Source organism: Lampetra planeri, chromosome 81 (assembly GCF_965212315.1).
Source record: "Lampetra planeri chromosome 81, kcLamPlan1.2.h2, whole genome shotgun sequence".
Lineage (NCBI taxonomy): Eukaryota > Metazoa > Chordata > Hyperoartia > Petromyzontiformes > Petromyzontidae > Lampetra > Lampetra planeri.
In genome coordinates this window covers 2,497,930-2,513,888 of record NC_136185.1, presented here as the reverse complement: position 1 = coordinate 2,513,888, position 15,959 = coordinate 2,497,930, and the positions used below count along the sequence as shown (strand labels likewise).

At 44.7% G+C, this 15,959-nt stretch overlaps 1 protein-coding gene across 1 annotated transcript; it reads right to left on the bottom strand.

Annotated features, from left to right (window-relative positions):
- Positions 1 to 1,798: 1,798 nt before the first annotated feature.
- LOC144738303 (uncharacterized) lies at positions 1,799 to 15,127 on the bottom strand. Its single transcript, XM_078621310.1, has 2 exons — positions 13,280 to 15,127; positions 1,799 to 3,642 (listed from the first exon to the last, which is right to left on the bottom strand). The coding sequence occupies exons 1-2, from the start codon at positions 14,690 to 14,692 to the stop codon at positions 2,176 to 2,178; spliced, it is 2,880 nt and encodes a 959-aa protein (XP_078477436.1). The 5' UTR covers positions 14,693 to 15,127; the 3' UTR covers positions 1,799 to 2,175.
- Between the last annotated feature and the right edge of the window lie 832 nt (positions 15,128 to 15,959).

Genomic DNA, 15,959 nt, shown 5'->3' with positions numbered 1-15,959 from the left:
ACGCCGCAGGCGGTCAGGCTTGCTTCAACACATGGTAGTGAACATCCAGACGTTAATCGGCAAGGACCATTTCTTGTCCTAGTTCGCCAACATATAAGACGTCATGCAAATTTAAAATGAGTGTTGTTGTGCAGAATGTATCTACTAGATGTGCTCTGCCTTGTAACCGAATACAAATCTGTACCAAAAATGCATTTCAAATGTGCTCTTAAAATTACCTCCTTGCTATGAAGCAGATCAGCAGACACGACATCTTTCATTTATCGATCTCTCCATGAAACAGAGGAATATTTTACCCAAACTATAACTAGCAAAGCCTTCTGGGAGTCCGTCATTGATTCAGTGCAAGCCACCTGGGGACCCTTATTGGTGCACAGCGTCTCAAGAGCAGCCGGGCTTGCTTCAACCGATAGTTACTGACATCCAAACGTTAATCAGCAAGGAGCATTTCTAGCCCTAGTTAGACAAAATCTACGTCAACACGTAATACAAAATTATAATTCGTGTTGTAGAGAATGTATCTCCTCTACGTGTAACTTTTGAGTGGTATGCCTTGTAACAGATGAATGATCCGAGTGTGCTCCCTATTTCAAAGACAATGAGTTGCTCCAGAGGGAGATGCTTCCTGAAAACACAAAAGTACCCTTTGACCTGTATCACAAGAACAATGAGTCTCACCTGAGTTATCTGTACAGGTAACTCCAAAAACACAGTGTCCTAACATCACTTATTCAATGTTTGACTCTTATAGACAAAAGGTTACATGTACAAACCCAATCAGACAAGTATTCATTGTAACTTATTGACAGGCATATTAACAAAATGGAATTACTGCACTGAAATATACTGCATTAGGTTACATCCTATTAACAAGAAGCTAATTTAAAAAATACGCACCGTCTGCTTAACAGTGTATGTACAACATACTAATGCACCATTCAAAACGAGTAGGCCATTGCATGCTGGGATCTGGGTCAAAATAGATAAAATTCTAAACATTACCTACAAACTCCACAACTAAGATGCCACATCAACCATCGCCTCCTACTGACAGGCTCTTGTCCACATGCAGGCCGGTGCACGGCCACCACCTTGTGCCACATAGGGGCAGCTGCTACTCGGGGATGCTCTTCGAGTGTTTGAGACGAGAAACGATATAGAACTCATTCTAGATTTGAAGCTTTCGTGACTGCAAGGATTCATATTCTTAGGTTTTTTCGGTAAAGTCACGTAGGTAAAACATTAAAATTAATGAAAGTAAAATAAAATAAAAATCACGACGTTTCGGAGGCAACACAAGTCTCCGTCATCAGGTGGGACCGTCACAGCCAGATTTGCTGCATCAAGTGAGGCAATGATTCAAGATGTAATCCCTTAAAAGCAAGTTGAGGGGGGAGGAGAGGGGGGGGGAGCTCATCAGAATGTGGTAGCCAATGAATGGAACGTATCGGGAGGGAGGGGCGCGGGGCTCAAAGACGGCACGACGTGCCACGTAGAACGCATCGGGAGGGGGGGCGGGGCCAAAAGAATGCACGACGTGGTACACGAGAGTCGGCGGCGTGGACGTGGTTGTGCGCAAGCAACTACTGCTGCACACGCCAACGCATTGGACAGAGGGGGAGGGGAGGCCAAAAGAGAGTGTGGGGTGCAAGTGTACGTGGACATGTTTGTGTACAAGCACCTGTTGATACACATGATAGAAAAGAACGAAAATGCCCATGTTTATACCAGTGCTGGCTGAACAATGAAGAGAGTACTGTTAAACACTGGGGATGGTAACACTCGGTAAAGTAAAGTAAAATAGTGCCTGTCAGATAAGATGGTCCAAAAATGTGTAATTAAGTCTTTTTTGCGTGGTTGATAACATCTTTCCAATGATTACTAAGTTTGTACCCATCATCACGGTTGAAATTATGTCTGTGTTTGTATATTTATAGAACTCCGAGTTGCCGAGGCGATTAAGCAAGCACCATATAAATGCAATTGATAACATAGCGAATGCTTGGGAGCTTATTGGCTCTCGCTCCTGGTTAGAGATCTACCCAACACACAGGTCCACACAGACTTGCCGCTCTTACCCTGCAGGTTGAACCTAGGAATTGAGTGTTCAACTTCATTCTTGTCATTAATAGCCTGTGACAAAGGTGCATCTATTGGAGCGACATCGTCTCAGGCTTACGCATCTACCGGGTCTCCATTTGACTTTGTATTGTCTCGGAGGAAGTCCACCCACACCTCCACTTCCACAAACTGCTGGGAGTTGCCTCGCTCTGCCTCACAGTCAGAATTCTCCTCCTGCTTCACGTTGCCTCCATCGAAGTGAAGGTCCCATTTGGGAGTTGAATCTTCATCTTCACATTTTACCATCACTTCTTCACTCTTCACCATCACTTCTTCACATTTCACCTTCACCTCTTCATATTTCACCTCGATACCTTTAAAAGTGTCCAAGCTGGGATTTTCTTCTGGTTCTTGTTTGATGAGGGATGGGCTCATTGCAGCACTTTGACTTTCACAAGCTGATTTCAGACTCCACTCCTGGTGGACCTTCTGATGCTTGTGTGTTCTCTGGTGTACATGAAAATTTGATGACTGTGCAAACGCCTTCCCACACACACTGCACTTGAAGGGTTTCTCTCCCGTGTGTGTTCTCTGGTGTCTTTCAAGACCAGATGACAGTGCAAACGCCTTCCCACACACACTGCACTTGAAGGGTTTTTCTCCCGTGTGTGTTCTCTGGTGTACTTGAAGAGTTTGATCACGTGCAAATGCCGTCCCGCACAGAGTGCACCTGAAGGGTTTCTCTCTGTTGTGTGTTCTCTGGTGTGCTACAAGATTAGTTGACTGTGAAAACGCCTTCCCACACACACTGCACTTGAAGGGTTTCTCTCCCGTGTGTGTTCTCTGGTGTGTTACAAGAGTAGATGCATCTGAAAACGCCTTCCCACACGCACTGCACTTGAAGGGTTTCTCTCCCGTGTGTGTTCTCTGGTGTACTTGAAGATAATCTTTACGTGCAAATGCCGCCCCGCACAGAGTGCACCTGAAGGGTTTCTCTCTCGTGTGTGTTCTCTGGTGTATTTCAAGATGAGATGAAAATAAAAACGCCTTCCCACACACACTGCACTTAAAGGGTTTCTCTCCCGTGTGAGTTTTCTGGTGTGTTACAAGATTAGTTGACTGTGAAAACGCCTTCCCACACACACTGCACTTGAAGGGTTTCTCTCCCGTGTGTGTTCTCTGGTGTGCTACAAGATTAGTTGACTGTGAAAACGCCTTCCCACACACACTGCACTTGAAGGGTTTCTCTCCCGTGTGTGTTCTCTGGTGTCTTTCAAGAGCAGATGACTGTGCAAACGCCTCCCCACACACACTGCACTTGAAGGGTTTATCTCCCGTGTGCATTCTCTGGTGTTTTACACGAGTAGATGAATCTGAAAACGCCTTCCCACACACACTGCCCTTGAAGGGTTTCTCTCCTGTGTGAGTTTTCTGGTGCCTTGTCAAATGTCCAGGATGATCCGTGCTGTATGCACACCGGTCGCATTGATGCCTTTTTGCACCGAGCCGCGCCGAGTGCCTTTGCTCCATCAGACCAATTCTGCAGAGGAAGCGACAGCTGCAGACAGAAAAAAAGTTACATCCACGTCAGTATCGATGCACAGAGGAATGCATATTTACACAGTAACACATGACTTATAAGTCGACACTTATTCATATATTCATGACATAGTGAAAAAGTTTCCCAAATTCATCACACGGGCTGGTAGGGCACACAATGAGAGGGTGAATGGTCATAAACATGCCTGGAAGCCCTCGTATCTTCAAAATGAATGTTAACCCAAAACTCAGAGCACGCAATTTTAGGCTGTCTAGCTACAAAAGGAATATTTATGAAAGCTAAATTTAGCTGACATAGCAAAAGGTGTTGAAAATAATACTAATTGTGTTATGCAAAAATGCATAAATTAATGTTCAATCGCAACTTAGAGGTGTGAAGCCAGCCAGGCTCACGATGTCCTTGCACGCTGGAATGAACAGATCTGACTTCAGCTGCATGTGTGTGCTGTGTTAACTTCTTGACTGTTTCCATTCTTATAAAGTTCCAGAGGAAAACAAAAACAAACTATTGTTGTGATACAGTATAACCTCCGTGTTCAATAGAGTTAATAGACTTAACTGCCAACACAAACTTTACACTGTCACACACTGGCATGGTTAAGAGGTGTGTCCAGACCCATGCCTACCCACCTTCATTTGCTCACTATTAATGCTTCCTGACTCCACAAAGTAATTCAATGAGGATTAATCAACACCCCTGAGGCTGCGTGTCTCTCTCGCTCCCCGTGGTGAGATGTTAACTACCTCTCCTGGCATACAGGAAGTCGTGGATTCATCCCAACCCTGACGCCTGCTGTATATTTAGTTTGTGTGTCTTTCTCTCTTCCCGTGGTCGCGTGGATTTCCCTGCGGATCCCCCGATTGTCCCCACTCCACATGCAGAGAGTGAACAACGCCACGTGTCCAGAGTGAACACCGCCACGCGTCCAGAGTGAACACCGCCACGCGTCCAGAGTGAACACCGCCACGCGTCCAGAGTGAACACCGCCACGCGTCCAGAGTGAACACCGCCACGCGTCCAGAGTGAACACCGCCACGCGTCCAGAGTGAACAACGCCACGCGTCCAGAGTGAACACCGCCACGCGTCCAGAGTGAACACCGCCACGCGTCCAGAGTGAACACCACCACGCGTCCAGAGTGAACACCGCCACGCGTCCAGAGTGAACAACGCCACGCGTCCAGAGTGAACACCGCCACGCGTCCAGAGTGAACACCGCCACGCGTCCAGAGTGAACACCGCCACGCGTCCAGAGTGAACACCGTCACGCGTCTAGAGTGAACACCGCCACGCGTCCAGAGTGAACACCGCCACGCGTCCAGAGTGAACACCACCACGCTGTTGACAAGCCTCACCTTGTTGTTGTTGTTGTTGTGAGCAGGTCGCTTCTGAAAACAAGAGCGGTACAGCAGCTCAAGCGGGCGTGGCCTGGTAAAAAATGAAAAAAAAAAGTGTGAATATTTCAAATAAAACAAAGTTACAAAGTAGCGAGCCAGGTGAAGAGAAATTAAAACTTAAGCAAGATACTCTTTGGTTCTTTCGGTAAAGTCACGTAGAATAAATAAATAAATAAAATTATAGTTTCTGTTTCATTTATTTGGTATAGCCGCGTGAGCCATTCGGCTCTTGAATCGGATGCAACCGTAACAAACAAAAAACTAAAACATGAACGAGGAAACATCTTAAAGTGACTATGTGACTGTGCAAACATTAAAATCCAGGGAAAAACAGCAAAATATTCCACAAAAAGCACCTAAACCAACGCTGTGTGCAAATAGCATACGACGTTTCGATTGCAACACAAGCAATCATCATCAGGTACAAATGAAAGAGAAAAAAAACCTAGTAAACTTAGAAATGTAATGCAATACAACAGAGAGTCAGCTAACATAACAGTCAACACCCCAACTGGTTGATAACGTTCTTCCAAAGATTGCTCAATTTGAGAGAGAGACAAAACACAGACACAGAGACACATAGACAGACACATAAGCAGAGAGAGATGACAGAAAGACACAGAGAGAGAGACACACACATAGACACACAGAGAGAGATGACACAGAGACACACAAAGAGAGACACACACATACAGTGAGGTAAAAAAGTATTTGATCCCCTGCTGATTTTGTACGTTTGCCCACTGACAAAGAAATGATCAGTCTATAATTTTAATGGTAGGTTTATTTGAACAGTGAGAGACAGAATAACAACAACAAAAATCCAGAAAAACGCATGTCAAAAATGTTATAAATTGATTTGCATTTTAATGAGGGAAATAAGTATTTGACCCCCTCTCAATCAGAATGATTTCTGGCTCCCAGGTGTCTTTTATACAGGTAACGAGCTGAGATTAGGAGCACACTCTTAAAGGGAGTGCTCCTAATATCAGCTTGTTACCTGTATAAAAGACACCTGTTCACAGTAGAAATCAATCAATCAGATTCCAAACTCTCCACCATGGCCAAGACCAAAGAGCTCTCCAAGGATGTCAGGGACAAGATTGTAGACCTACACAAGGCTGGAATGGGCTACAAGACCATCGCCAAGCAGCTTGGCGATAAGGTGACAACAGTTGGTGCGATTATTCGCAAATGGAAGAAACACAAAAGAACTGTAAATCTCACTCGGCCTGGGGCTCCATGCAAGATCTCACCTCGTGGAGTTGCAATGATCATGAAAACGGTGAGGAATCAGCCCAGAACTACACGGGAGGATCTTGTCAATGATCTCAAGGCAGCTGAGACTATAGTCACCAAGAAAACAGTTGGTAACACACTACGCCGTGAAGGACTGAAATCCTGCAGCGCCCGCAAGGTCCCCCTGCTCAAGAAAGCACATTTACATGCCCATCTGAAGTTTGCCAATGAACATCTGAATGATTCAGAGGACAACTGGGTGAAAGTGTTGTGGTCAGATGAGACCAAAATGGAGCTCTTTGGCATCAACTCAACTCGCCGCGTTTGGAAGAGGAATGCTGCCTATCACCCCAAGAACACCATCACCACCGTCAAACATGGAGATGGAAACATTATGCTTTGGGGGTGTTTTTCTGCTAAAGGGACATGACAACTTCACCACATCAAAGGGACGATGGACGGGGCCATGTACTGTCAAATCTTGGGTGAGAACCTCCTTCCCTCAGCCAGGGCATTGAAAATAGGTCGTGGATGGGTATTCCAGCATGACAATGACCCAAAACACACGGCCAAGGCAACAAAGGAGTGGCTCAAGAAGAAGCACATTAAGGTCCTGGAGTGGCCTAGCCAGTCTCCAGACCTTAATCCCATAGAAAATATGTGGAGGGAGCTGAAGGTTCGAGTTGCCAAACGTCAGCCTCGAAACCTTAATGACTTGGAGAAGATCTGCAAAGAGGAGTGGGACAAAATCCCTCCTGAAATGTGTGCAAACCTGGTGGCCAACTACAAGAAACGTCTGAACTCTGTGATTGCCAACAAGGGTTTTGCCACCAAGTACTAAGTCATGTTTTGCAGAGGGGTCAAATACTTATTTCCCTCATTAAAACGCAAATCCATTTATAACATTTTGACATGCGTTTTTCTGGATTTTTGTTGTTGTTATTCTGTCTCTCACTGTTCAAATAAACCTACCATTAAAATTATAGACTGATCATTTCTTTGTCAGTGGGCAATCGTACAAAATAAGCAGGGGATCAAATACTCTTTTCCCTCACTGTAGACACACAGACAAATGACACAGACACACAGAGAGAGACACACACACATAGACACAGAGAGATGACACAGAGACACACAGAGAGAGACACAAGCACACAGAGAAACAACGCCTGTGTCGAGGCCTTAAATAGAGAGAGGGGCAGAGAGAGGGGGGGGGGGCAGAGTGAGGGGGGGGGGTAGAGAGGGGGGGGGTAGAGAAATTAGCACGTCAATGCAAGGCCGTAGCCATGGAGTCAACATTCCAGGGGGGTCTGGGGTCCCCCCCCCCAGAAAAATATCTAAATTTGAAAACTCATTTCCTGCCATTTCCTCCCAAACATATTTTTAAAAGTTCACTAACACATGGGATGGAATTTGTTTTATTTGATACAATAATGTCTAATAGTGTATTGTATTACATTGCTCTGTTTTTTCTTTTTTACCTTTTCTTGTTTCATAGTATGTAATGGCAGAGATTAGGGATTCATAAAGTACAACGCAATCATATGAACAGAAATCTATGCATTGTGATATGAAGACAACTCCAGATTTCGTGGCCAAGGTTTAGCAAATTGTTCTTTTTATTAACAGAGCATCGCAATTATTATTTACAAATATTTTACAGAAACATATTGGAGGGGCATATTTGATTATTATAATTATTATAACATATTATGATTATTATAACATGTTAGAATTATTATAACATATTATACTTATTATAGCATTATAATTAATATATATTATATTTATTATAACATTATAACTACGGCCTTGTGTCAATGAGAGATTTGGAGCTTTGGTGACTGCACACAGAGAGAGACACTTAATCAAACAAACTTAATATTTGAAATGTAATACAACACAGAGAGTCGGTCAACACACCAACTGACGTACTCTTAGGTTGTTTCGGTAAAGTCACCATGTCGGTAACAAATTAATTTAAAATTAATAAAAGTAAAAATAGAAATAAAATAATAAAAAATCACGCCTCACTTGATGCAGCAAATCTGGCTGTGACGGTCCCACCTGATGACGGAGACTTGTGTTGCCTCCGAAACGTCGTGATTTTTTATTTTATATTTTATTTCTATTGTTACTTTTATTAATTTGTATTACATTTTTCACCTACACGGTGACTTTACCGAACAAACCTAAGAGTATGAATCACTGCAGTCACGAAAGCTTCAAATCTAGAGTTAACACAACTAACGCATCGCCTGGCTGATCGCGTTCTTCCACAGGTTGCTAAACTATCTTCTTGGTTCTTTCGGTAAAGTCACGTAGAATGGAAATAATAAAATAATACAAATATTAAAAATAAGACTATTTTTTGTTTCCATTCTACGTGATATAAAACATAATAAAATGCTATGTTTTATTTGTATTATTTTGTTTTATTATTTCCATTCTACGTGATGACTTTACCGAAAGAACCAAGCAGATGAATCACTGCAGTCACGAAAGAAGCTTTAAATCGAAATTGCTAAACGAAGCGAGAGAATTGAAGCGAACGCGACCAGGCGAGGGCAGGAGGCAAGGCCCCGCGTTGTAAAGTTTCAATCTGGACATCGCTTCCATGCTCGCTGCTACTCAAATAACATCCCTGCGAGAGAGAGAGAGCGAGGCTTTACCTCGGTAAACAACAACCACAACCACCACAACAACAACCACCACTACAACCACAACCACCACAACCGCGATGAGAATTTCTCACCTCGGATTTCAGTTCCCGCGCGGAGCGGAAACTTTCCGTTACCTCGTGACGTCACGCGGCAGCAGGCGGTGACATGACGTCACTTGCGTGTTACAAGACACTCACCTCCCACGACGAACGGGACTTAACTTGAACAAATTATGTTAATGAGACAAGCCCAGACGTGGAGGGATGGGGCGGGGCTGCTGAACCCGTCGCATAAAAACTCGCGAATTTCACGAATAAATTATGTTAATGAGGCGCCAGTCACCGGCCGTAGCTTTGCCCAAATAAGGATTGGCACTGGGACAGATATCGGCAGCGGCCGAGCGGAGGTGACGTCACGCTCAAGAGCTTCGCGGTCGGGGGGTGGGGGGATTGGTGACATGACGTCACTAACGAGGCACACCTCCCCCTGGCGTTTGACGCCGATGAGGTCACACTGAGCGGTGACGTCAGAGGGCGGGGTCAGAGTTCAAGTTTGTTGACAGAAGGGGAGCGGCAGTGTCGAAACGGCCTCAAACGAGAACCCGGTGCGGTGTGTCAACATCGCCAGCACTGGGGAGACAAAGGCGGCCGGGCGTGGGGCTGGCCACCCACCCCCTCTGTGTGTGCCGTGACGACCTCCATCGGTGCTGCTACTCGCTATGAGCAGCACTTTGTAGATGTCGTGGCTTGGCTCTCGACATTTCACGATGACATTTTCACGTCCTTAAAAAGATGATCGCCATACTAACCTAGGCCGTTTTTTGGCAAAATTGGTCCAATTTTCCTAGCTTTATTTTTCAACGAAAAGTGCATTCCTTAGTTGTGTTTAGCCTGAGTAGCCTATATATTACGTTAAAAAGTGTGGAATTTCATGCATGAAATTTAGAAGTAAAAAGAAAAAGTGAATTCCTCCATTTTGTTAAGGATTAGTATGCTCTATATTACATTAAAAGTGGGAAATTTCACCATTAAATTTTCACGTCCCAAACAGGAAATCGGCATACTGCCGTTTTTGGCTAAAATTTTACGAATTTTTACAGCTGTATTTTGAAGAAAAAGTGCATTCCTCGGTTGTGGTTAGCCTGAGTAGCCTATATATTACATTAAAAGTGGGAAATTTCACCATGAAATTTGAAGTAAAAACATCAAATCAGCATATTTAACCAATGCCGTTCTTGGCCAAAATTTGCTCAATTTTCATAGCTAGATTTTCCAAGAAAAAGTGAATTCCTCCATTTTGTTAAGCTCTATATTACTTTAAAAGTGGGAAATTTCACCATTACATTTTCACGTCCCAAAAATAAAATCGCCATACTTATGCCGGTTTTAACCAAAATAAGCAAAATTTTCATAGCTTTCTTTTTCAACAAAAAGTTCATTCATCAATTGTATTTACCCTTAGTATGCCATGTATTAGATTAAAAGTGGAACATTTTATGATGAAATGTTCACGTCCCAGTATAGAAAATCGGCATACTAACATATGCCGTTTTTGGCCAATAATGGACACATTTTTACAGCTTCATTTTTTAACAAAAGTGCAATCCTCGGGTGTGCTTAGCCTTAGTATCCTATATATTACGATAAAAAGCGGGAAATTTCACGCCGGGTACTTCCCGCGAGTACTCTTATATAAGCACACAACTTCATCTGTGATGAACCCTGCACTTTCCTTCGTTTTCATGCAGGAGGCGCTGCAAACCTACGCGCCCCCTACATGAACGACGGAGGAGCAGGGACAGACGTTCGATCGCGTTGGAATCGATCTGAAGATGGCGGTCTTCTGGCACGGCCAGCTCTGTGTTGCCTTATCTCCGCCCCGCGATCCCAACCAGGTGAAAGTCCGCATCGAACCGAACCCCGGTAAGGCCATCTACTTAACGACTAGAGAAAATTCACACGAAATGTCGTTTTCAATTAAGTCTTCCAGATGGAAAATGATATCAGCTTTTAATGAAGAAATACAAGTATCAAATGCAAAACATAATACAATTCAAAGTTGTTTCATTTTAAAACTTCAAAACGGAGCATCGGGAGCTTGCGTGAATGCGTCGTTCGTGCGCAATTTCTTCGTGACTTTCCTGGCCCAAGGCCATAAATGGTTGTGAGGGACGCCGCAGGCGGTCAGGCTTGCTTCAACACATGGTTGTGAACATCCAGACGTTAATCGGCAAGGACCATTTCTTGTCCTAGTTCGCCAACATATAAGACGTCATGCAAATTTAAAATGAGTGTTGTTGTGCAGAATGTATCTAGTAGATGTGCTCTGCCTTGTAACCGAATACAAATCTGTACCAAAAATGCATTTCAAATGTGCTCTTAAAATTACCTCCTTGCTATGAAGCAGATCAGCAGACACGACATCTTTCATTTATCGATCTCTCCATGAAACAGAGGAATATTTTACACAAACTATAACTAGCACAGCCTTCTGGGAGTCCGTCATTGATTCAGTGCAAGCCACCTGTGGACCCGTATTGGTGCACAGCGTCTCAAGAGCAGCCGGGGTTGCTTCAACTGACAATTACGAATATCCAGACGTTAATCAGCAAGGAGTATTTCTCTTCCTAGTTAGACAAAATCTACGTCAACACGTAATACAAAATTATAATTCGTGTTGTAGAGAATGTATCTCCTCTACGTGTAACTTTTGAGTGGTTTGCCTTGTAACAGATGAATGATCCGAGTGTGCTCACTATTTCAAAGACAATGAGTTGCTCCAGAGGGAGATGCTTCCTGAAAACACAAAAATACCCTTTTACCTGTATCACAAGAACAATGAGTCTCACCTGAGTGATCTGTACAGGTTACTTGCAAAACACACACTTTGTCCTAACATCACTTATTCAATGTTTGACCCTAATAGACAAAATGGTACATGTACGCACACCATCATACAAGTATTCATTCTAAATTATTGACAGGCATATTAACAAAATTTAATTACTGCACTGAAATATACTGCATTAGGTTACATCCTATTAACAAGAAGCTAATTAAAAAAATACGCACCGTCTGCTTAACAGTGTATGTACAACATACTAATGCACCACTCAAAACGAGTCGGCCATTGCATGCTGGCATCTGGGTCAAAATGTAGCAAATTCTAAAAACATTATCTACAAACTCCACAACTGAGATGCCACATCAACCATCGCCCCCTACTGACAGGCTCTTGTCCACATGCAGGCCGGTGCACGGCCACCACCTTGTGCCACATAGGGGCAGCTGCTACTCGGGGATGCTCTTCGAGTGTTTGAGACGAGAAACGATATAGAACTCATTCTAGATTTGAAGCTTTCGTGACTGCAAGGATTCAAATTCTTAGGTTCTTTCGGTAAAGTCACGTAGGTAAAACATTAAAATTAATGAAAGTAAAATAAAATAAAAATCACGACGTTTCGGAGGCAACACAAGTCTCCGTCATCAGGTGGGACCGTCACAGCCAGATTTGCTGCATCAAGTGAGGCAATGATTCAAGATGTAATCCCTTAAAAGCAAGTTGAGGGGGGAGGAGAGGGGGGGGGAGCTCATCAGAATGTGGTAGCCAATGAATGGAACGTATCGGGAGGGAGGGGCGCGGGGCTCAAAGACGGCACGACGTGCCACGTAGAACGCATCGGGAGGGGGAGGGGGGGCGGGGCCAAAAGAATACACGACGTGGTACACGAGAGTCGGCGGCGTGGACGTGGTTGTGCGCAAGCAACTACTGCTGCACACGCCAACGCATTGGACAGAGAGGGGGAGGGGAGGCCAAAAGAGAGTGTGGGGTGCAAGTGTACGTGGACATGTTTGTGTACAAGCACCTGTTGATACACATGATAGAAAAGAACGAAAATGCCCATGTTTATACCAGTGCTGGCTGAACAATGAAGAGAGTACTGTTAAACACTGGGGATGTTAACACTCGGTAAAGTAAAGTAAAATAGTGCCTGTCAGATAAGATGGTCCAAAAATGTGTAATTAAGTCTTTTTTGCGTGGTTGCTAACATCTTTCCAATGATTACTAAGTTTGTACCCATCATCACGGTTGAAATTATGTCTGTTTGTATGTTTATAGAACTCCGAGTTGCCGAGGCGATTAAGCAAGCACCATATAAATGCAATTGATAACATAGCGAATGCTTGGGAGCTTATTGGCTCTCGCTCCTGGTTAGAGATCTACCCAACACACAGGTCCACACAGACTGGCCGCTCTTACTCTGCAGGTTGAACCGAGGAATTGAGTGTTCAACTTCATTCTTGTCACAAAAAGCCTGTCACAAAGGTGCGTCTATTGGAGCGACATCGTCACTGGCTTACACATCTACCGGGTCTCCATTTGACTTTGTATTGTCTCGGAGGAAGTCCACCCACACCTCCACTTCCACAAACTGCTGGGAGTTGCCTCGCTCTGCCTCACAGTCAGAATTCTCCTCCTGCTTCACGTTGCCTCCATCGATGTGAAGGTCCGATTTTGGAGTTGAATCTTCATCTTCACATTTTACCTTCACTTCTTCGCTCTTCACCATCACTTCTTCACTCTTCACCATCACTTCTTCACGTTTCACCTCGATACCTTTAAAAGCGTCCAAGCTGGAATTGTCTTCCGGTTCTTGTTTGATGAGGGATGGGCTCATTGCGGCACTTTTACTTTCGCAAGCTGATTTCAGACTCCACTCCTTGTGGATCTTCTGATGCTTGTGTGTTCTCTGGTGTCTTTGAAGAGTAGATGACTGTGCAAACGCCTTCCCACACACACTGCACTTAAAGGGTTTCTCTCCCGTGTGTGTTCTCTGGTGTCTTTCAAGACCAGATGACAGTGCAAACGCCTTCCCACACACACTGCACTTGAAGGGTTTCTCTCCCGTGTGAGTTTTCTGGTGTGTTACAAGATTAGTTGACTGTGAAAACGCCTTCCCACACACACTGCACTTGAAGGGTTTCTCTCCCGTGTGTGTTCTCTGGTGTGCTACAAGATTAGTTGACTGTGAAAACGCCTTCCCACACACACTGCACTTGAAGGGTTTCTCTCCCGTGTGTGTTTTCTGGTGTGTTACAAGAGTAGATGCATCTGAAAACGCCTTCCCACACGCACTGCACTTGAAGGGTTTCTCTCTCGTGTGTGTTCTCTGGTGTACTTGAAGATAATCTTTACGTGCAAATGCCGCCCCGCACAGAGTGCACCTGAAGGGTTTCTCTCTCGTGTGTGTTCTCTGGTGTATTTCAAGATGAGATGAAAATAAAAACGCCTTCCCACACACACTGCACTTAAAGGGTTTCTCTCCCGTGTGAGTTTTCTGGTGTGTTACAAGATTAGTTGACTGTGAAAACGCCTTCCCACACACACTGCACTTGAAGGGTTTCTCTCCCGTGTGTGTTCTCTGGTGTGCTACAAGATTAGTTGACTGTGAAAACGCCTTCCCACACACACTGCACTTGAAGGGTTTCTCTCCCGTGTGTGTTCTCTGGTGTCTTTCAAGAGCAGATGACTGTGCAAACGCCTCCCCACACACACTGCACTTGAAGGGTTTATCTCCCGTGTGCATTCTCTGGTGTTTTACACGAGTAGATGAATCTGAAAACGCCTTCCCACACACACTGCCCTTGAAGGGTTTCTCTCCTGTGTGAGTTTTCTGGTGCCTTGTCAAATGTCCAGGATGATCCGTGCTGTATGCACACCGGTCGCATTGATGCCTTTTTGCACCGAGCCGCGCCGAGTGCCTTTGCTCCATCAGACCAATTCTGCAGAGGAAGCGACAGCTGCAGACAGAAAAAAAGTTACATCCACGTCAGTATCGATGCACAGAGGAATGCATATTTACACAGTAACACATGACTTATAAGTCGACACTTATTCATATATTCATGACATAGTGAAAAAGTTTCCCAAATTCATCACACGGGCTGGTAGGGCACACAATGAGAGGGTGAATGGTCATAAACATGCCTGGAAGCCCTCGTATCTTCAAAATGAATGTTAACCCAAAACTCAGAGCACGCAATTTTAGGCTGTCTAGCTACAAAAGGAATATTTATGAAAGCTAAATTTAGCTGACATAGCAAAAGGTGTTGAAAATAATACTAATTGTGTTATGCAAAAATGCATAAATTAATGTTCAATCGCAACTTAGAGGTGTGAAGCCAGCCAGGCTCACGATGTCCTTGCACGCTGGAATGAACAGATCTGACTTCAGCTGCATGTGTGTGCTGTGTTAACTTCTTGACTGTTTCCATTCTTATAAAGTTCCAGAGGAAAACAAAAACAAACTATTGTTGTGATACAGTATAACCTCCGTGTTCAATAGAGTTAATAGACTTAACTGCCAACACAAACTTTACACTGTCACACACTGGCATGGTTAAGAGGTGTGTCCAGACCCATGCCTACCCACCTTCATTTGCTCACTATTAATGCTTCCTGACTCCACAAAGTAATTCAATGAGGATTAATCAACACCCCTGAGGCTGCGTGTCTCTCTCGCTCCCCGTGGTGAGATGTTAACTACCTCTCCTGGCATACAGGAAGTCGTGGATTCATCCCAACCCTGACGCCTGCTGTATATTTAGTTTGTGTGTCTTTCTCTCTTCCCGTGGTCGCGTGGATTTCCCTGCGGATCCCCCGATTGTCCCCACTCCACATGCAGAGAGTGAACAACGCCACGTGTCCAGAGTGAACACCGCCACGCGTCCAGAGTGAACACCGCCACGCGTCCAGAGTGAACACCGCCACGCGTCCAGAGTGAACACCGCCACGCGTCCAGAGTGAACACCGCCACGCGTCCAGAGTGAACACCGCCACGCGTCCAGAGTGAACACCGCCACGCGTCCAGAGTGAACACCGCCACGCGTCCAGAATGAACAACGCCACGCGTCCAGAGTGAACACCGTCACGCGTCCAGAGTGAACACCGCCACGCGTCCAGAGTGAACACCGCCACGCGTCCAGAGTGAACACCGCCACGCGTCCAGAGTGAACACCGCCACGCGTCCCGAGTGAACA

Bases quoted from the DNA above. Each gene is read 5' to 3' on its own strand.
- LOC144738303 (XM_078621310.1), bottom strand. From the start codon at position 14,692: ATGGAGCAAAGGCACTCGGCGCGGCTCGGTGCAAAAAGGCATCAATGC. The intron at 3,643-13,279 runs TAAGCCAGTGAC...TACTGACGTGGA, and splicing joins ATGGAGACCCGGTAGATGTG to TGTAACTTTTTTTCTGTCTG.